The sequence below is a fragment of the Protopterus annectens genome, chromosome 1.part1 (genome assembly GCF_019279795.1).
Source record: "Protopterus annectens isolate FY-2018-M chromosome 1.part1, PAN1.0, whole genome shotgun sequence".
NCBI classification, from domain to species: domain Eukaryota; kingdom Metazoa; phylum Chordata; order Ceratodontiformes; family Protopteridae; genus Protopterus; species Protopterus annectens.
In genome coordinates, this window is record NC_056726.1 from 342,548,340 (window position 1) to 342,570,379 (window position 22,040).

The window sequence follows — 22,040 nt, forward strand, 5'->3', positions numbered from 1 at the left end:
TTTTGGGTTTTTAAACCCCATTCAGGACTTCATCAAAACACGTGTTTGAAAGCAAGATCAAAGTAGATAAAGACATATGAAAACAAAACAGCCAATAAAAATGACTTCCAATGAAGTACTACAGAATTCTAAAAGTAAAACAGTCAGTGAATGCAAACTATTTTGTAAGACTTGTGTTTCAATTGAATTGGTTTTACTACCCTGTGTTAAAAACACAATTAAAAAAACAGTTCTACAACAAAATATTGACCTAAAAATGATGTATGTCTGTACATGAAAAAACTATTATAGTCTGTTGGAAACTGTAAACAAATGATAAAAATCACATAAATGCCAACCTGGTATTCGGAAGTAACATACCTAGACAGGACTACTGAGATTATTTTGTGTAATGCATCAATAAAACATACTTGTGTTTCAGAGCTTAGCTGCCCTTATTCTTAAGTATAGGAGTGATAGATGTTAATGCACTGAGACTTGGTAACTTGATTGCATTTGCACTGTCTTCAATAACATGCAACAAAAATGCCGCTCTCTTCTTGCTGTAGACATGGAAGAATTTCTTACCTGCAACATACTTCAAAAAACCATATACTTACCTTCAAAAGACTTCTTGAAATCTAAGTCATTTAAATCTTTATGCAAGAAGTTTTCTTTTAGCTCAGGAACACCAACTGTCCGTGAAAACTGGCCAGACTTTAAATATCTGTCATTTTCAATATGCTTCCTACCACTTAACATCTGGGTCTCATCAGATGAGCCAAATACATCATCATCATGACTAGAACTGCTGATTTCAGAGTCCAACTCCTCTGCCCACAAAGTAGACTTAAAATTAGTCTTAACATGAGAACACCAATCTTTTTGTTTCTGAGATGTAGATGTACCATTGTAAGCATCTGAATCAGAGAGGAACTCTCCTTCGTTTAACCATACTGGATAACTAAGATCTGGAATGCTTGTTATTCCAGAAACATCCAAGTCTGACTTTTGACTAGTAATCCATCGTGGGTAACTACTTACATTATTTAATTTCAAAGTATGACTTTCTAATCCTGCAGAAAATGGAGGAACAAGTGGTGATGTGCCTTTATGTCCATATAATTCCATACTATATTTCAAGCCAAAGTCCTTATGGGATAAACTACTAAGACTTTTCTTGTCTAATGTAGCAGAATTTTCCACAAAATGTATGTGGCTTTTCTTAGACAAACAAAGAGATGATGATTTTTCTTGCCTAGGACAGATAGGCTTTTTTCTATCATGATTAAAGTTTTGACAAGGTGTGGTCTTCAATGTTGAAGTATGAGTAATAGGCAAGGAACCATCAGAAGGCAAAGCCAAAAGGTCATCTGTTGTAAGACTAACAAGGTCAGGGTCACTGGCAAGTCCTTTTCTCAAAGGCTGATGGATAAATTCCAATTCCTCTGCAGAAAATGTGTCTTGTGAACCTGAAAAGCAAAGAAAAATAAAATTACCTCAAAGCTGATCATAAAGAGCAATGCCATACAAATTAAAAATCTGGTAGTTGGCCCTCAACAGTAATAAAGCGAGTTCTATCCAGGTGAAAAACTAAACTACTGTCAACAAAGGCAACTAAAGCCATTAAACGGGACATTTTATACATCACAAAAATAAAATCAAAAATAAGCTTTAAGCCAAGGCATGTCAAATGGTGTAACGATTTTGTGAGATCAAAAAAAGAAATTAATTTTGACCAAAAATAACAACAGTAATTCCCAGAATATTAGAGCTGTTATCAAATGAAATAAGCAAACAACTCAGGAGCTTAATAAAATCCACTAAATCCAAGTTTTTTAATGGTAACATACCTACCTAGGGCAAAGGTAGTCACAAGGCATATTCTTTTAGTTATGGTTTGTAATCTCAAAACCACAATGCACCAATGTGGAGTTGATTTTGAATGATGTTACCTACACTGAGACTGAAGATATAGCGAACCTACTGGCCAACAAATTTAGCTCTAACTTTACCATCTCTTCCCTCAGTCTGTTCCCAAGATATACCTGAAAATGGCTTCCCTCCAGCTATCACACTAAACCAAGTCTTAAAAAAAGTGTTATCAAAAGCTAAAAATACTGCATCAGTGGATCCTAACAATATCCCAGGATGTATCTTAAATAGCAAGATGCACAATTTGGCCACACTTCTAACACTGTTCAGTTAGAACCTCCATACAGGTTTATAAAAGAGGACCTTCCACAGACCCATGCAATTACAGACCCACAAGTCTGACCAGCTTCATATGCAAAACATGGAAAGCCTCATCATGGAACTAATCAGTCTGGACATGGGGACCTCTAAACACTGGACCTGTCTCAGTTTGGATTAGACAAAGGCATGTCATGCTTAGTAAACCTGATGGATTTTTTGAAAAGGGCACCAAAGCAATGAATGAAGGCAAAAACTGTACACAGTGCATCCCTCAACCTGGCCAAAGCATTTGACACAATTCCTCACTCAGCCATAGAAGAAAAGCTAAATAAACTGGGAATAAACCCCCTATGTCACCTACTAGATTGCCAAATGGCTCACAGACAGGATGCATGAAATCAAAATAGGGGAAAAGTTACCTCCACAAAGATAACAGTCAGCAGTGAAGTTCTCCAGGGTTCTGTGTTGGGAATTCTCCTGTCTGGCATCTACTTTACTGAAGTAAAAGCAAATACCAATGTGCTCTGGCTGGCAACGTTTGCAAACTATTGCAAGCTAGGAGCAATCACTGAATCCTCCAATGACTTTGCCATCCTGCAGGATGGTTATGTACCAAATAAATAACTAAAGCTAAAATCATGGACTGAAACTAAACAACAAATAAAGCATAACTGTATCTTTTGGGAAGTCATGTATCCCAGGGAACGACCACATTAACAATACTTCCCTAAGAATTAGAACAGTTGTTGTGGACAGTGACCTAACTTTTCTGGCTCTCTGATAACCAATTATTACCAAATCAAAAAAATAAATAAATAAATAAATAATAAACTTCTCTTCTTCCCTAAAACACTCACCTAGCACAAACCCTCTTTCTCGATCACCTCTCTCAACACCATCATCATACCAGAACCCCCTAACAAACTATTTGGAGTAATTATTGATGATGAACTAAAATTCAATACTCATACCAAACAATGTATAAAAAAGACCCACCAGAAACTCCTTCTCTATCAAAACCAGAAATTTCTGTCACCTTCTTCCAAACCTTCCCTCACTCAGTCCCTTCTACTCCATCTTATCTATGCTGCCCGTCCTTACTAATGTTCAAACTTCACTCATCACTAAACTACAGCAAACTTATCACAAAGTAGCCAGATTTGCCTCTAATCTCCCCTATAAATCCTACCACTGTCTCGCCCTTAAATCACTCCAATGGCCAGAATTCTCTAAACAACTACTTCTACCCCAACTTCACATTACACACGGTCCTGAATGACCCCTCTTCCTGCCCATCCATCTCCAACCTAGTCTTCTACTACAACCCCTATCGTCACCTTTGTACTTCCAGCAAACACCTCCTTGACATATAAACCCAATAAAAATATAGGAAAGTCCCTCTACAAATACTCTGTTGCACATGCTTGTTACTCTCTCCCTCAAAACATATGCAGTATTCATCAAAAACATCTGTTCAAAAAAGAACTTAAATTTTTTCTTCAGAGGACATGGTCCTGCCCTTGTCTAACCTCCACTTGATCTACTCTTTACTTCCTTGTACTTGCCTCATATACCTTTACACCTCCCTCTCCCCTCACTTCTATAGCATATATATTCATATATACCTTTATTTAAAAAAAATTGAACTGAATGGTTTATCTGTTTTGTAAGTACTTCATGTGTGATATTCTCTAGATCTGTCAATTGTTATGGGCCTATATTAGAACACCAAACTTTCAAAATTTCAGAGTGTTCTAATATCGAACCCTATTAATCGAAAATTTAAAACATCAAATATACAGAACAGCAAATTTTTTCCTAGGGAAAAAATTTGTTGTTCCAAAACACACAACACAAGCACACCAAACAAACAGAAATCCACACACATACACCTAAACTCTTACACCTAACCCTACACTAAACTATACATACACCACTAAACTATCCACTAACCTTAACCCAAACCCTAACCCCAAGGTCCGTCACTATCGCAGTGTCACCTCACACTCGCCCTAACCCTAACTCACCTACCCCGCCCTAGCCCTCACGTCCTAACCCTAACTCACCTACCCCGCCCTAGCCCTCACGTCCACACAATCGCACACTTACCTGACCAGTGCCCTAACCCTAACTCACCTAACCCGCCATAACCCTCACGTCCACACAATCACACACTTACCTGAACCAGACCCGTAACTTTCCACCACAGCGCTGAAAATACCGAAGCAATAGAAATGGACAACCAAATTCTTTCCCTAGGAAAAAATTCGGTTTTCTGTTTCTTCGATATTTTCACCGTTTGCTGAAAATAGTCGATATTAGAAAACTCGAAATTTTGAAAGTTCGGTGTTCTAATATAGACCCAATTGTTATTTAACAAACTATGTACAGATATTCTCTAACCATTGATTTTCTTCTGTTTCATGGCGGTTTTAATTTTTTACTCATTTTTATTTTTGATTTGATTTTTATTGTAAAAATATGCAATACTTCTGGAACTTTTCTTCTCAGGTCTCCACTGAAAATGGGTCCCTGGCTCAGTTGGAATAACCTGATTTACAAATGTCAATAAATAAATTAACAATAAGTAAATAAAATACATTTTCACCAACATGTGTCCCTTGTTGTAAGAAAGTCCTTCTATATTACACAGCTTACAAATAAATGGATTGTATCTAGATCTAGGGATGCCATTGTCCCCCTTTACTCTGCCCTCATTATGCCAATCACTGAATATAATGTCCCCTTTGGCATACATCTGTCCATACACATGCAACAACTGGAATGGCCAGACAGATACCTTACTAAAATGATACAAGGCCTAAACAACCTGTCCTATATGGACCGGGTCCAAAGCTCTGTCACTATGCTAGATATCCTAGAGACCACTAAAAGATGAACTGTGTCTGGCATACTAAGCACTCACCGACCCAATACTTACAGATCAGCAAATTGAATGGCATCAGAAAAACTCAGTCTAGGGATCTAAACCTCTTCTGCAACATCAACAGAATGGTTTAGAGGGACAGGTATATCTCGAAAAGCATACTGCTGCTCTGGAACAGACTCCTCATCCATGTAAAACAAAGCTCGGCCCTGTCCACATTCAAGCACAACTTGTATCTAAGGATAGGCAACAGAAAATTGACCCTATGCTGCACCCTGTACTAAGGGACAGAGGCAGCTCCTAAATGCTTTATCCCATGCATGGGTCCTTTTAAATTATCTATGGTATAATCCTAGTTATTCTCATTAGGGGTAAATATATAATTTATCTACCACAGGCTGGGTAAGGCCAATCTTTAACCAAGTGGCATAGGTTAATTCAAGCACAAAAAAAGGAAATTAGCTAGGGTTAAAATACCTCTCAAGGGCAGCTAGTCCAGTACTTACCTATGAACTTGTAATTCTTGCTCCTAAAATTCCAGTAGGGGCCTTTCTCTTAAAAAAAAAAAAAAATTACCTTCAAAGTGTCGAAATTGTCAAAGTTGGTTATGGTTCTATGGAATGTCTTCAAAAATATTTCCATATACTTGCTTTGCAGTAGTGGCAACTGTATATGTAAGAATGTGGATTTGATGTAGTAAAATATACAAATTTATACAATTGCAGAGTTTGCCAAATGAAGAAAAGGCATAAAAACAAGGCCACACATTTTCAAAAGACATACAAAAGGATTACAATCCAGGCAAAGATATTCAAACAATTAGTTTACTCAAAAAAGGAGAAACCAAATTTGATTCTCAAGCAGAGAATGTGGCTATGCATAATCACCCTATTTGTTAGCTTGAGTCTCAAGAAGACTGCATCCTCACCAAGTCAAAAAGCAAGATTCAGCAGTTTTAAGTGTGGGGCTGTACTGCAGATGAAGTTCTAAATGTTTTAAGGTTGGGGGGGTTGGCATAATGGTTAAAGTGTTTACCTTGCAGAAACAAGATACAAGGTTTGATTCTGAGAAGTAACTTGTGCATGGCCTATAGGGCAATCTCCAACCCTGCCCTAATGGAAATGCTGCACATCCCCAAGTCAAATGGCACAAGATTCACTCACTCTAGTGATCCCAACCATGCCTGTGACATTAACAGAATATGCTGGAGAGATAGATATGCCTCCCAGAGACTGCCACTTCTCTGGAACAGACTTACTATACACGTAAAACAGAGGTCCTCACTAACCCTATTCAAAAGTAACCTAGAGAATTGGATGGGAGACTGCAAATTCGTACTTGGAGTGGTACCCATGTCCCTCATAGACAGGAGTAGCTGGTGTTGATCACAGACCTGCTCTGTTCATAAATATGCTCTGCAAACTACCAAAAAAGAACAAATGGGAATATTTGGGATTAACATGGCTAGGCTTGTAAAGGTGAGGACTGCCAGCCTAGTAACCTCCTAGGAGCCTATTATTCAGGTGAATGTGCTAGATTTCATGAATCCCTGCAGGAGATTTCATATAAAGACCCTAAATTATTACATACATTGCTAATGTGTACTGAGCTATATACAAAATATCCCTTTTTTTAAAAGCAATGCAGCAGATTATGTATACAACCTTGAAAAAATGTGTTAACATAATGGCAAAAAAATACATAATGATACAAAATATTTCCAAAGCAATCAAGCCTGAAAGCTATGCATTTTGTGAAACATTATCTTAAGTGATATGCTGCCATTATGTCTTAAAAACAAAAATTTCTACTCATTTCTGTGTTTTGCCACAATTGGTTCGGTAGGGTCATCTAACCAACTACTTTAGAACGTCTACTTTTCTGATCCTCTACAATGCAGTTGATGGTAGTTCCAGGAGTAGCTATGGGGACATCAGGAGCTTGCCGTTTTGTCCTCAGGCACCAAACCTTTGAGATCTCACTGCCCCAGTTCCATTCTCCAGCTGGCTTTAAAAGGCATCTGAAGACCCACTTTTAGCATTACACAATTTCATTTAACTTTCAACTCACCTTTATAGTGCTTTATCACAAAGCACATTACAGAACTGAAGAAATGTGTAGGGCAATGTGCAAGCTGAAAAAGAAACACGTTAAAAAAGATGGTAGTGCAAGAGTTAAATAACTAAGTTTGTTTAGATAAGAGAAAAAAAGTTCTCTTACCATAATGTTCCAGCTGTGTTGTCGACCTTAATCTATTCTTGACTGATGGGTTACAGTTCCGATACTCAAAACTGAGCCGGACGTTATATAGCTCGCACCAGCAAAAAAACTCTTGAGCTAGTAATCTATCCATAATGCCCCTCTCCACAGTACCTCAGATTGAGTTTGCAAAATTACAGAACAGAAAGAAACCAATTCCAAATGAGGAAGCCATATCCAAGAAAAAACCTAACAGACGACCCAGAACAGCACATCTCTCCACCAGGAATCCATATGAGGGGAAAGGAGGGTGGGATGCCAAAAATAGATAAAGATAGACAACACAGATGGAACATTATAGTAAGACATAGTTTTTTTATCTGATGTTGTCAATCTTCATCTATTCTTGACTGATGGAACAGTGTCCCCAGCTACTTTAGATCCTGGGTGGCCCTATGGAAGGATATTCCTAAGAAGCATAGAACCAAAGGCTGCTCTTCCCCTGGAGACCGTATCCAATTTGCAATGAGTATTAAAGGTATGCGGAGCAGCTCACGTTGCTGCTGCATATATTTCACTCATGGAAGCTTTACAATGGAAGACAGCTGAAAAAGCCATAGATCTAGAGGAATGTGCCTTCACCAGCATTGGACGATTTAGGTTCTTTTTGTTACAAATGAAGGAAATACAATCTCTTAATCATTTTGACTAGGTAACCTTAGAGATAGATTTTCCTAAGGTTGCACCAGAAGGGGACAAATAAATTGTTCTGACTCCTAATTTCTTTAGTTCTGTTGAGACAGAAACACAATTGTCTGTGAACATCTAAGAGGTGTAAGCAATATTCACTTTTATTAGAAAAATTTGGAAAGAAGATAGGCAAGTCTATAGTCTGATTAATGTTGGACTCGAACCACCTTTGAAAGAAAGGATGGATTTGTCCCAAGTGCAACTCTATCCTGATGGCAAATTAAGTAAGGGGGGGTTGAACATAAGGCTTGCAATTTGGAAACTAGTCTCACTGTGGTAACAGCTATAAGTAAAAGCATTTTCCGAGAGGAACTTCAAGTCACAAGTAGCCGCTGGTTCAAAGGGGGAAGCTAATAGTGACTGCAAAACAGTCAGGTCCCATGGTGGTAGAGGGTCCTTAAATGGGGACTTTAAATAGATAGTTCCTTTGAGGAAGAACTTAAAGTCTGTGACAGATTAAGGTCAGATCTCCAAAGTCATTATGAAAGTTAGAGATGGCTGCTAGAATGACCTTAACAGTAGAAGCGGAAGCTCCCCTACCAAAAAGAATGGCCAGAAAATTCTAAAACTTTTTTCACTGGGGCTGAAAAGGGGTCGAGGCCATTGTCACAAGCACAGTTTGAAAATCTCTTCCATTTACTTAGGTAGAGATTCCTGGTGGATGGTTTATGGGATGCCAGCAAAATTCTTCGTACTAGGGATGGAATGTCATTATGCCTGGCGACTAACAGAACTGGAGGAACCAAGCAGTTACAGAATTTGAAAATTGGGATGCACCAGTCCCAGAGGTGGAGACAGAAGGTCTGGAGCTAGGTCCAGAATCTATGGACAGTGAACTAGATGAGGCCACAGGAAGGAAAACTAAATTTGTCGAGGCCAAGAGTGCAATGATGATTACTTTGTTCTCAACCTGGCTGCTTTCTTGAGGAAAAGGGGGATCAGAGTGAAGGGGAAGGCATATAGGAAACCCGGGGGCCAATAAAGGAGAAGTGCATCTCTCGGGGACTGCCTCTAATGGGGGCATGAGGGAAAAATAGCTTCTGTACTTGTTGTTTTGGGGTGATTCAAAAAGGTCACAGCAAGGCTGGCCCCAGAGATGAAAAATCTTCTTCGCTACCTTGGGATAGAGTGCTCGTGAGGCAGTAGAATGCATCTGCTTAGTTTTGTCCGCTATCACGTTTGAACTCCCCATGATGTGTGTTATCAGAAAGCGGTTGGAGGCAATGGCTCATTGCCATACTCGGAAGGGCTTCTCGACACAGGGGATAGGATTTGGTTCCCCCTTGCTTGTTGATGTACCCGACTACAAACATTGTCTGATTGAATTGCAATTGTTCCCTGAGGTAGGGCAGAGTGGAATGCTTGCAACACTAGTAGCATCACCCTCAGCTCCAGAACATTGATATGCAGATTGGCCTCTATCAAGGACCAAGTGCCTTGGACCAGCTTTCCCAGATAATGTTCCCCACACCATCTGGGAGGCATCCGTGGTCACTATGGCCTTTGGGTAAGAAGGGACAAAAGGGTGGCCCAAGAGAATTTGATCAGATTTTATCCACCAGTACAGGTCCTTTTTGCAGCGACATGTAATAAGTATGGGGTGGTTCACTGGATGAGTTAGAAAAAACCACTGATCCGCAAGAAGCCACTGCAGTAATCTCATGTGAAATCTCACTAGTGGTACCAGAGTGATTGCCGCTGCCATGGACCCTAATGCTTGAAGCACTAGCAGGGCTGGTACTTTGTTTAAGCCCAGAAGGGAATAAACTTGAGATCTTATTCTCTGTAGCCTGTGGGGAGGCACAGAAGCCATACAAGAGAGAGAGTGTTGAGACGAGCTCCAATACATTCCATATCCTGAGAGGGGCATCAGTTGAGACTTTGTAAAGCTGACTGTGATTCCTAGTTGCAGGAACAATTGCAGGGGGAATTTGGTCACCTGAAGCAGAAGATGCATGGTGAAAGCGGTGATGAGCCAGTCATCTAGATATTGAAACACCTGGAATCCGTGCAGTAACAAGTGAGCTGTTACTGCTGCCATACATTTGAACACCCTGAGGGCTGTGGTAATACCAAAGGGCAGCACCCTCAAAGGACAGTGACTGGCTCCTAGCTGGAAGCGGAGAAACCTTCTTGAGCATTTGTCCATTTTTATGTGGTAATATATGTTTTGAAGATATACAGATCACACCCAATTATTTTCCTCAAGAAAGGGAAGTATTGACTGAAACATGACCATCCAGAATTTGGACTGTTTAACAAATGTTTAGAATGCTGAGATCTAGAAGTGGTCACCAGTCCCCCGTCTTTTTTGGCACTAAAAAGAATCTGGAGTAAAATCCAGATCCTATCTGGTCTTGGATGACTCTTTTCTAGCAGCTTTTGTATTTCCAAGGTTGCTTGGTCCCTCTGACTGGGTGAAATATCAGGGAGTCTTATTTGAGTTCTTGGATAAAGAATGATGGGGATAAAATAACCTCTGAAAATAATTTTTAGCACCCAGGCATCTGTGGTTATTTGTTGCCTGGCTGTTGGGTGCAAAGAAAATCTTCTCCCGACTGCCTCCAGAGGCAAGCAAAAATCAGGCCTCATTTCAGGACCGCTGATAGGGTTATCCAGAGGAAAACTCCCTGGAATCCTGGTTTTGTGGGCCAACTTTGCCTCCACAATGAATTGGAACTCCACCCTCTGCCCCAAGGGGAGTCCGTAACACGTGTCCTCAAAAAGCCTCTGGGACTTCTTGAACCATTCCTCTTCCTAACTCTTGGAGTAGCCTCGTTGGGGAGTAGAAAAATGTATACCAACTGGAGATGGATAGAGTTTCCTTAACTTTGGAGCCCAACAAGGAGAAGGATCCGTCAAAGGGAGCATTGACGAAGAAAGACGTGAATGGCTCCACAAACTCACACAGTCACATCCAAGTGCATCGTCGAACTGCAACACCTGAACCTGCTGAGTTGGTTGCCCCTTCGGCTACATGTACAATTAGCATCATGGACGAATTTGAGAGACTCCACGGTAACTAAATGGGAGGTCACTTTCTTGGACCCCCACATCTCCTACTAGGGTATCTGACAGCTCCATGACCAGATCCCTCTAGAGCTTAGGAAAATATGCCAAAAAGTTCAAGGACCTAATGGTAAAGGTCGATGATGCATAAACCTGCTTCCCAAATCTGTCCAATGCCCTCGACTCCTGGTTAGAGGGGATCAACATTGGAACTTCCTCAGCCAGTTCCTTTTTAGTGGCAGCTGCTACCACCATGGCATCTACTGCTAATCCTTTCGCCCACTGCTGATGATCCTTGGGAGCGGAAAGATTTTATTTGGTCTCTGGAAAATCAGTTCTATCGAGTCAGGGGCCTTCCAAGCCCACTGAGCAATCAATTTAATGAGACTGTCAGCGGGAGGAATCACCCAGGAAGTAGATGGGTGAGCTCCAAAGCCCTGCAAGTACACAGACTCCTCAGAGGAAGAGTCATTGGAGACATTCTGGAGATCCATAAACTGTGGGGGTGACTGGAAGCCCAAAGACTATGTCTTCTGGGGGTGACCGGGGTGCACCCTCCCCCTCATCAAAATCCATGTCCTCAGTGAAGGATTCCAGGGGAGTGCAGGTGTTTCCTCTTACACAATTTCTTCCGAGGGACTTCTTCCATGGAAATACCTGAAGAGGACTCGGAAGAGGGGTGACCCTTGGTCAGTATGTCTTGCATGCTTGGAACTCGCTGTCCAGGTACGCAGGTCGATGGTTGCTCTGGGTAAGCGGGGGTCAAGGGGTGAGACTCCAGTAACATAGAAGCCACCTGGGAAGAAGCGGTGGCCAAGGCTCTCTTCATATCTTGAAAGGCGGAATCCCCCTAAGGAGGAATGGGAGCCCAGAACTGAGAAACTCTGAACTGGGGTCACCACCCCGAGAGACCCACTTGCAGAGCTGGAGCCGAGGAACGGCCCACAGCTGGCACAGTTCGAATTGGTAAGGCCAGCTCTGAATAAAAAAAATTGAAGTCAACTCAAACCCTCCAGACCAGATGGAGGCCCGATCCTGGGGACCAGTCTGTTCAGAAGACAGAGTCAGAGCCATTCCCGGTACCAAAGACAAAGATGATATGGGCACAGAGACCATAGGAGTCTGTGTGGATGGATTTGAGAGCTCTAAAGCCTACAAAGAGGTCAGAGGAGTATATATGGGAGTACTGGGAGAGAATTCCCCTGCCCCAGAAGGGGGAGGGGGTTGAGAAGATGGAGGAAGACCCCTAGCTGTCAGAAACTGATCCATCAAACTCACTATATCAACTTTGGAAAGACTTCTGGTGGAGCGAGTGGACAACCCCAAGGGGGATTCACGTCTCTCTAGTAAGGGGCTAGGGAGATGACCCAGAAAGGGGTCAATTGATAGAGAATATGTAGTCCTGGGTGGAAAGAAAGATTTGGTCTTTGGCACCAGGGCAGAAGATAAGAGCTGCGGGGTCGCAGGAGATGTAGGTACTGACATGGCAACTAAAATAGCCTGTGCCAACATAGGGGTAGTTACTGAAGTCAATGTCATGATTGGCATCAATGGCACCAAGGTAGTGGTTGGTGCTGAGGACTCTGGAGCAGAAATCTATGGTTCCAAAGATTTCGGAATGCACAAAGAGGAATCAGCTGAAGGGTGTTTATGTTTTTTGGATGTCGGTGCTGATGCAAACATAGAAACTGAATGAGCAGATATTGCCCCAGAGCCCTAAAGACACTGGTTGACCTTGGACAATGCTTCCTCAAAATGGGCCTTAAGAAGCCCTTTAAGGATTAATTTCTATGCTCCACCAGGGCTCTGTTACTGAAGAACTGGCAGACAGCGTAATCTACATCAAGATGAGAAACACCCAAGCAGTATAAACATTTGTCAAGTACATTCGAATTAGGCCTTTTTCTGCCGCAGTCTTGACACTGTTTAAAACCAGTGGTCGATTTGGATTTATCTGCCACTATAGGACTAGAAAGGGCAAGAAACACAATCACACAGTTGAAAGGGAGAAGAAACCTACAAATGATGGTCAATCACTCAGTTGAAAGGGAGAAGAAACCTACAAATGATGGTAGGAGAGATTACCAATGGTAAAGGAAGGTGAAGAGAGGGGAAAGTACCAACCAGTGGCAGATTTAGGGCCTTGGTGCATGGGCACGCGCCTCCCCCTATTTGTTAACCCACACAACCTGGCACCAGAAAAAGGAAAAGCTTTTAAGTTTTCTTTTGAAATCGGAAATATAAAACTGCACTGCCAAAACTGTATATAGCCGAGACCATTCCTTGTTTACTGCTTTACTGCTACATTCATCATATAGGTCCTATTTATTTATTTTTTTTATTTCTTTTCTGAGTCACAGAAATGCAGTTAGTGGTGATAATCAGGTGACTTGATCCTCATATCCTGGTTAGTTCATTTAAATGTGGCTAAGGGTGCTGTAACTACTGGGGGGGGGCACCTTCCCACTTTTACAGGTGTAGGTTGGCCCGGAGGCTTCAATAATTAAAAAAAAAAAATCTTTCACTCTGCGATGAAAGCTTTTTCTCCTTTAAGGAGGACCATACATTCATCGCATGCACGCACACCAATGCGGATTTAAACACATTCTACAATCGCACATGGAATTTACGCTAGCGGTTCTTGTAAGAGAGAAGGGTTAAGTGCTTGAGTGTGTGTGCGCCTGTGTGCTCATGGCCATTCGACTGAGAGAAGGTGTGTGTGTGTGTGTGTGTGTGTGTGTGTGTGTGTGTGTGTGTGTGTGTGTGTGTGTGATTGAAACCGCTCGTTTCTGTATGAAAAAGTGTGTGTGAGTCAATGTCGGTGTGTGAAGAGACTTTGTAAATGATCTGTTCAAGAACTTCATGGCATTTATATTTTGTATGCAGAATAATTCCTTCAGTGGCAGTTACATATCCTACAGCAACTTTCAAATATTAGGCAGAGGAACTCTTTTTTTTTTTTTTTTTTTTTTATCAAAAACTATATAGATTTAAAAAATAACACATACTAATACAACTTAACTGACCGACATTTTCTATGTAGAACAATATATTCCAGGGCTGGTACTATAGGGCATCACTTGTCTATCAATTGGAAGGCTCTTTTTGTGGGTGCCAGGCTCATGCTGTACATTCCCACACATACCACACAGTAATCAGACAAAATTCATTAAAAGCTCCTCCAGCAGATTTCATGCTGCTTCAACTTTCACTTTCTTTCTTTCACTTCTATTAATCTCTTTGTTTATGTGCCTTTTTTCCTCTATTGTAAAACATTTTTGTGTTCCTATGTTTTTCTTTCATATCATTCATATTATACAAATATTTCTTTCATATCATACAGGTATTTATGCTAGCTGCTTCTCCCATTGTTCAAGCACCAGTTTGTCACAAAATGTTGTGCAACAATTAAAATCCTAATAAAAACACAATTTTGTACTTCTGGGAATAGTTTATCACAGTAATAAACATTTAAAGCTGGATTGATTTTTTTATTAAAATCCTTAATGACTAATGTTCACACTAATTGCCCGACTACTCTACTTTATTAAGACATACAAATCTCAGCATATGAAAAATAAGTTCACTGAATGCATTATTTATGTTTCCATGGGCATTCCTTTTTGCTTTAGAAATTGCAGACTTAGTCAAATTCTGCAATATTCCCAGAATGGAAAAAAATCAGATTAAGCATACTACATGGTTCTGACTTCTTTAACTCATGTTGTACATTACATAATCTGAAAAAAGAATAGCAAATCAGATTTTTAATAATATAGCACAACATTTTTGAGAGGCTTCATGTTCACTGTTACAAGAATTAAACTTTTACAGAACTGTATATAAAGTGATTAATATCTGAAATGCTTGAGATATGTTAATAAAGTCCATGGCAGTTTTATACTTGGCAAATACAGAAGGCACTATAACATTTTCAGTACATATAGCTGGTTTGCTAATAAAGGACTCTAAAATGAGTTTGACCAAGTTTTGCCATATGTATAATTTCAAACACTATGCAAAGTCTGTTTTATTGTAACTATTAGAGTAAAAAGTCTTTCTACTTTTCCCAGTTAGGGGTCGCAACAGTGGATCACTGGTCCTCTTATGATTGGCAGTAGATTTTACAGTGTCGAGTTGCCAGCTCAGAGCCCAACCTTCAGAGAAGGCACACACACTCACGCACCTACCTGCATGTCTTTTTAAAGTTTAGTCAATCGCAGGGAGGACTCAGAGTGAATTGCAAAAAAGTTATTGCCTCTCTCACAACAAAAAAATGTACTTTATTATAATGCGTGCATACTCTCATGGTAATGGTACATAAATAATGACTAAATATGCTAATAAGGCATACACAGTGGAAGTCAATGACAGTAAACTGTTAAATGTGGAAGTCTTTTATACGTTATGCATGTATTGTGTTACAATAGCAAAATAAGTTTTATTTACTGTCTTGAATGAAAAGGATAGCCAATAAATGGTGTAGATATACCAAAACTAACATGTGGAGATCTTCCATCAGCTTACAATACTTCCTAGTGGATCTCTGAACATATGCAAGCCATTTGTCCTTACTTGGATAGGAGGAAGCTTCTCTGTTCACCAGTGAGAGTGGGGAGCTTTGAGCAGCCTATCTGTCCCTGGAGGAGTGGTCTTAGCCCTGAAACTAGTAGCTTATTGGCCGCTCTGGGTCAATTCCTATCTCTTTCAGTTTCCCTGCTTTAGAACCCACATTTGTGCGGTTTTGCACGATTTTGCGCATAGAGCAGCACCGCTTAAACAGGTTTAAAGTATTCCGGCTCCACAAAGTCTGCTCTTCACTTTTTCCCTTAGAACTGTTCTAAATCTTAAAGCAAGCACTCTATTTCCATTCTAAAGCCCTGCAGTTGCTTGTATAAGTAATCTTATAAGTAAGCACTAATAAACTAAAGCACTACACCCTCTTATACTCCCTTTAAGTACTTGGCTCCCTATTGGTCATTTTTGATCAGTCAAAAAGTAGTTCCTTATACTATTCTGGCATGTCCAAAAGTCAGTTTCGGGTTTACTCTCCAGTCCAGCTGGTGAATCTGGGAATCTTGAGGCAATGTTACAACTGCCTTATGTACACAGACCACCCTCTCCTCCTCCCAACAAGCTCAAATATATGTGAGAGATGCAACTATATAGCCAAACTGGAGGCTGAGCTCTCAACCCAATACTGGCGCAGTCAGTCAGGAGGAGAAGGTAACCACACAGACCACAAATCCAGTCTCACAGACCTATCGCAACAGAAAACCAAACACAAACACACAAAAACATACTCTGAGGTTCTAAATAAAAATCTGCCCAAGCAGCAGAGACCTCCAAAGCAGACATCCAAGCAACCGCTACCCCACAACAATACCCACGTATCACATAGTTCACAAAGTCAGTGTGCCACACAGTCACAGCCCTTAAGGCTAAACAACACACCTAATACACTTGTAATAGGTGACTCTATTGTCAGACACACTGACGTCCCACTCACCAGGCTGAACAAGGAGAAGGTCACTGTAAGCTGCCTGTCTGGTGCCAGGATCCACCACATAACACAAGCACTCAGGTCACTCCAAAGCAAATACAAATATGACTCAGTCATTGTCCATGCTGGTGTGAATGACCTGAGACGTACCTCCCTGGACTACATGAAATGAGACATAGAGGAGCTCTCTGATCATGTAGCCCAGGCCGGTACGACCCTGACCTTGAGTAGCATCTTACCCTCACCAAGAATGATGCCACAGTATAACGACAAAATGATCAATTTTAACAATTGGCTAAAGTATTGGTGTCATTCAAAGGGGATCCAGTGTCTGTCAGCCTGGGATGACATGCTCGACAAGCCATGTTGCTTCGCTAGGGACGGCTTGCACCTGTCACCCCTGGGCTTTCGAATACTGGCCAAGGCTCTTGCCATCCCCATAGTGCCTTTTTTAGGCAAGGCTCAAAAGACAAACCCACCTCCATAGACAACACAAAGAAAAAGAAACTAAGGGTAATGCTGCTCAATGCCAGAAGTCTAAACCTCAAGATGCACACACTCGAGGCTCTCCTCAGTATGGAGAATATCGATATCTGTGCAGTAACAGAAACCTGGTTCAAAGCACCCAACAGCACCCCAGCACTACCAGGTTATACCTCATACCATGCTTTTCAGCCCCAAAACTCGGACCGAACCACAAAAGGAGGGGGGAGTATCCATATTCAAAGAAACCCACACCTCCAGGTTAGTGGCACTGCATGAAGCATCGGAGACCATCCATGTGCAACTAACAGTGGGCAAAACTGCCTTTCAGTTTGTAGCCTGCTACAGACCACCCTCCCAAACTCAGGACCCCCACTCGGCTTTCCTGAGAACACTGAAGAATATGAAGGTCTCTCCAAACACCATTATATTGGGTGACTTCAACTACCCAAACATAGACTGGGAGCACTACTCAAGCCCCAAAACCCTCGCCCAACGGTTCCTAGAATTTATAAACTCAAATGCTATGGAACAACTCCCACAAGAGGGGAAAACATATTGGACCTGATCATCACCAACATGGGGACTCTATGTTCCATACCAGAGGTATACCCCTTCATTGGTAAGATCTTACCATAAATTAATCTCACTGGACATCCATATCCCGTCCCCACCCCCAGCCAAGGAAACCACGGTGAAGAACTTCTCAAAAGCAAACTTCACACTTCTCAAAACCGAGGTGGAATCCTTCAAAGCCCCTGGGCCAGTGGAAAATACGGCCCAAACTGCAGAATCCTTTACAAATACAAATGCTTTCTATGGACACCTACAGGAATGCATGGATCGTGCTATCCCAAATAAAACCAAGACTCATTCCTCCAAAGGCAGGAGACCTGTCTGGTGGACCCCAGCCATAAATAAGCTATACAACAGAAGGAGGAAGCTATTACATGATAGAGCAAAATCCCAAAAAGGGATCAGTACTAGCAAGAAACTACGAACCCTCATAAAATCATCTAAGGCCAGCTTCGAAGGAAAAATTGCACAAGATGCTAAAGATAATCACAAGGCCTTCTTTAGTTATGTCAGGAACCTGGGTGGCAACTCCCAGATATGCTCTGAGTTAGTTCAAAATGATAAAAAATACACTGAACCCACAGACATTGCCAACATCCTGGCAGACAGGTTCAGTGCAAACTTCTCCCCCCTTTCCCCCCCAAAAGAGCAAATGTCTATCCCAACAAGAGTGTAGCCGCCCTGACATCACAGATGCACAGATGAGAGCTGCCCTCTCCAAAGCAAAAAACACGGCATCAATGGGACAGGGCAGTGTCCCGGGCTGTGTCTTACATGAACTCCAAGAAGAACTGAACCCTCACATGAAGTCACTGTTCAATCTCAGCCTTACTACAGGATAGGTACCCAAGGAATGGCATACAGCAACAGTGGTCCCACTCCACAAAGGTGGTGCCACAACAGACCCCGGAAACTATTGCCCTATAAGCCTGACTAGCCTGGTCTGTAAAGCTATGGAGCGTATCATCATGAAACTCATAAACAAAGACATTGGGAACCTCCAAACACTGGATCCTACCCAATTCGGCTTTGTTAGGGGCAGATTTTGCCTCTTGAACCTGGTCGACTTCTTTTGAAACAGTCACCATGGCCATAGATGAAGGGAAGGTAGTCCACACAGCCTACCTGGACCTCGCAAAAGCCTTTGACACAATACCCCACTCAGGCATCATAAATAAGTTCACCAGCTTAAATATCAACCCCTATGTCACAAGATGGGTTGCAAACTGGCTCAATGATAGAACCCACATGGTCAGAATTGCAGGTGCCATGTCAGACTCTAAACCAGTTACAAGTGGCATCCCACAAGGCTCAGTCCTGGGACCTCTCTTGTTCGGTACATATTTCTCTGAAGTACAGGCTAACATGGGAGGACTATGGCTGACCAAGTTCGCCGATGACTGCAAACTGGGTGCCATAATCGACTCGCCGACTGACACAAGCATCCTCCAAAGGGTCTCGCAGAGACGGATAACTGGTGCCAGAGCCAGGGACTAAAGCTAAATGCCAAAAAGTGCATAGTCATCCCCTTTGGGAAAAACAAAGTGCCCACAAATTACCACATAGGTGGTAATCCATTAAGTACAGAAGAAGTAATTAGGGATTTGGGGACCCAAGTAGATAGCAATCTCTCCTTTGACAATCACGTTGCCAAAGTGGTTAGAAAGACCTTCTATGTAGCTCACCTTATCACAAAAGGGTTCACATCTAGATCAAGAGAGGTCATTGTGCCCCTCTACTCATCACTCATCAGGCCCATAATTGAACACAATGCCCCATTTGGGATGTACCTTACCAGACACCTGCAGCAACTGGAAAGACCCCAAAAGTATCTCACCAAGAGGATCAAGGGACTCAAACAGATGCCCTACGCAGTTAGGCTAAAGAAACTCCAGCTCTACTCAGTTGCTTACCGCCTACTCAGAGGCCATCTGTGCCTGACGTATAAAGCCATGTCCAACCCAGAATTAATGGACATGCTCCACCTCAAGAAATCCAAATCCCTTAGAGCTACACGCTCCAGGGAATTAAACCTTAGCACAGAAATAAATAGGACGTGCTGGAGGGACATATTCATATCTCAGAGGCTCCCCTCACTCTGGAACAAAATCCCAACCCATGTTAGGCAGAGTCCCCTCAATGACCCTCTTCAAGAGAAATCTTTGACGAGTGGATGGGAGATCGTAGGTTTACCCCTGGGATCTCTTCTGTGTCCCTACTAGACAGAGGCACAGTAAACTAACCTCAAAAGGGCTATCTTCTCTGACCTATTATACAGAGGCACAGTCAACTAATCTAAAAGGGTGGCGAAAGCCAAACACACTCTGGCTAGGCTTATAAATGCCCTAGGGCAGATAGCCTAGTATCAACCTATGAACCTATTCATGCTGCATTCTCTGTTTGTGGTTTCAGTATATATTGCAAGTTAAATGATTAGGAAGGACATGGCATCCATGGTATAATATGATTTGCAGTTATACTGACAATTTAGATTGTGATGTATGGTGCAGAAATTAATTTACAAAAGCAATAAACAGATACTGTTCATTTCTGGGTAGGAGACTGATTAAAAAGAACATGAGGGGGTTAATGAAATGATCTATGTATTCTAGTTTCTTTATGAAAGAAAATTGTCTGAGGAGTTATTCTTTTTGAGTTTACTTTTCTTTTTATGTGATTATAAACTTCAATTGCTTCTTTACATATTTAATCTCATTATGCATGGCCTATTCAAAGTGGAATGTCTAAGATTAAAAGGGGTTAATTTGCCCAAGACTTTGGGAAAAGTTTCATAACCATTTCAGCAGGTGCAATGAGATCCTTTATAGCCTAACGTCTGAGGAGTTATCCACAATTCAGATTGATCTGAACTTTCCTTAATATCTTAACATGGTACTTCAGGAGTGCAATACTGCCTTCATGCTACACTAAATCGTCAGTACTGAAAAAATATGAAAATTCAAGATCCAGGTGTAGAAATCGAAGCTGGACCACACCATCTTCAGATCTTCCTGGCATCAAATACAGTTGTGTTTCCTGAAGAACAACTAACATTGCAGTTAGTTTACACATTTTTGTTTTCATGAGTTGCAGGATGTGCTATACGAAATATAACTCTACAGTAATAAGTACACTGGTATCCTTAACCCCCAACTTAATTACCAATAACTTAGACAGATGGGCCCTCAGTATACATCTCATCAGAAGGACAACACCTTCAAATTGTAACCCCTGCTCCCTCCTTCTTCCTCCTACACTGCATTATTAGCATCAGAATATGAGTTTATGTACTTCATATTTTTTGTGATAAATATTTTTATTTATAATGCGCTATGTTTTATGTAATAATTGCCATTGCAATTCTAAACTAGCTCTTAGTATAGCTAGCCAATACAGAACCTACAACTACAAATAAATATAGCCAATTTGGCCTTCACAGCCAGATCACTTAATAGTTATCTAGCATAATTAGGCATATTCAAAAACAGGTAATACAAATAATATCATTCTTACTGAAGTACTTGTTAGCATAGTCCCATTTTTTATAAGATACAAGTGACTCAGAGTTTTTAGTTCCATTGCCAAAGTGGTATCTTGAGATTTCCATCTCCTAGTTATAGATATCTTCGCTAATAGCATTATTACCCAACTATGACTGTCTATGGTTTTAGAACATGGTAGGTCTTTCCTCACCTCTATAAAAAATAAAGCCTTGTTCAGAAATGTCCTTTCCCCTAGTTGTTGTTGTTCCAATAGTATCTAAAATGTTTAGACTTGAACTAAGTTAAGTCTTTGATGGCTCCAAGATGCATGTTCCCAAGATTCCTGGCTTTTACCTTGACATCTTCAACATGTGGGGGCAATCCCAGAAAAACATGAGCCAGCATACTTGGCATGCAAAATAACCTATACTGACATTAGCTAGACATCCTTACCAAACTATCATACTCTTTTTGAGTTATGTTTTCTTCTGCTAGTGTAGCTATTTTTTGTCACTTTTTAACATAGTGAAATGACAGTGAATGTACTTCCTGTGCAATATGTCTGGACCCCAGACACGGTCATATTTTATTTATCAATTTTATTAATATAGGCCAGTCTTCCCTTTTTTCTTTGAGACAGTTAGTAAATGTTATCTGCCATGTAAGACCTTGATACTGGAACATTTTTCTCTCTCTGCTAAGCCATATTATGTTTTTGTAATTTCCCAATGTAGAATGCCATGTTGCCCTAACATCTGTGGCCAAAAGTCTTTTGATCCACCTGTAGGTAAAATACCTTGCTTCCATTGCCTAAGCTTACTCTCTGTGAATGCTTTTCCCATTTTTCATAGTCTATAAATGTTAGTTCTCTTTCGCCTTCTTCTTGGATGGGTTCGACGACCTGCTCCGACTCGCCACTTAAAAAGCTCAAAGAGAGAGAGTTGGCCCCCGAGGCGGGGCTCCCCTTATACAATGC

The 22,040-nt window shown here is 41.2% G+C and overlaps 1 protein-coding gene across 4 annotated transcripts in view; it reads right to left on the reverse strand.

The window, feature by feature from the left end:
• The window catches only part of CCHR1.PART1H18orf54 (chromosome chr1.part1 C18orf54 homolog), an 821,260-nt gene that overhangs the window by 540,348 nt on the left and 258,872 nt on the right, over nt 1-22,040 (reverse strand). For all 4 annotated transcript variants that reach the window (XM_044075106.1, XM_044075115.1, XM_044075097.1 and 1 more), the window contains one exon: nt 600-1,451. In XM_044075106.1, coding sequence (XP_043931041.1) covers nt 600-1,451 — 852 coding nt within the window. The remainder of the gene's footprint in view (nt 1-599; nt 1,452-22,040) is intronic.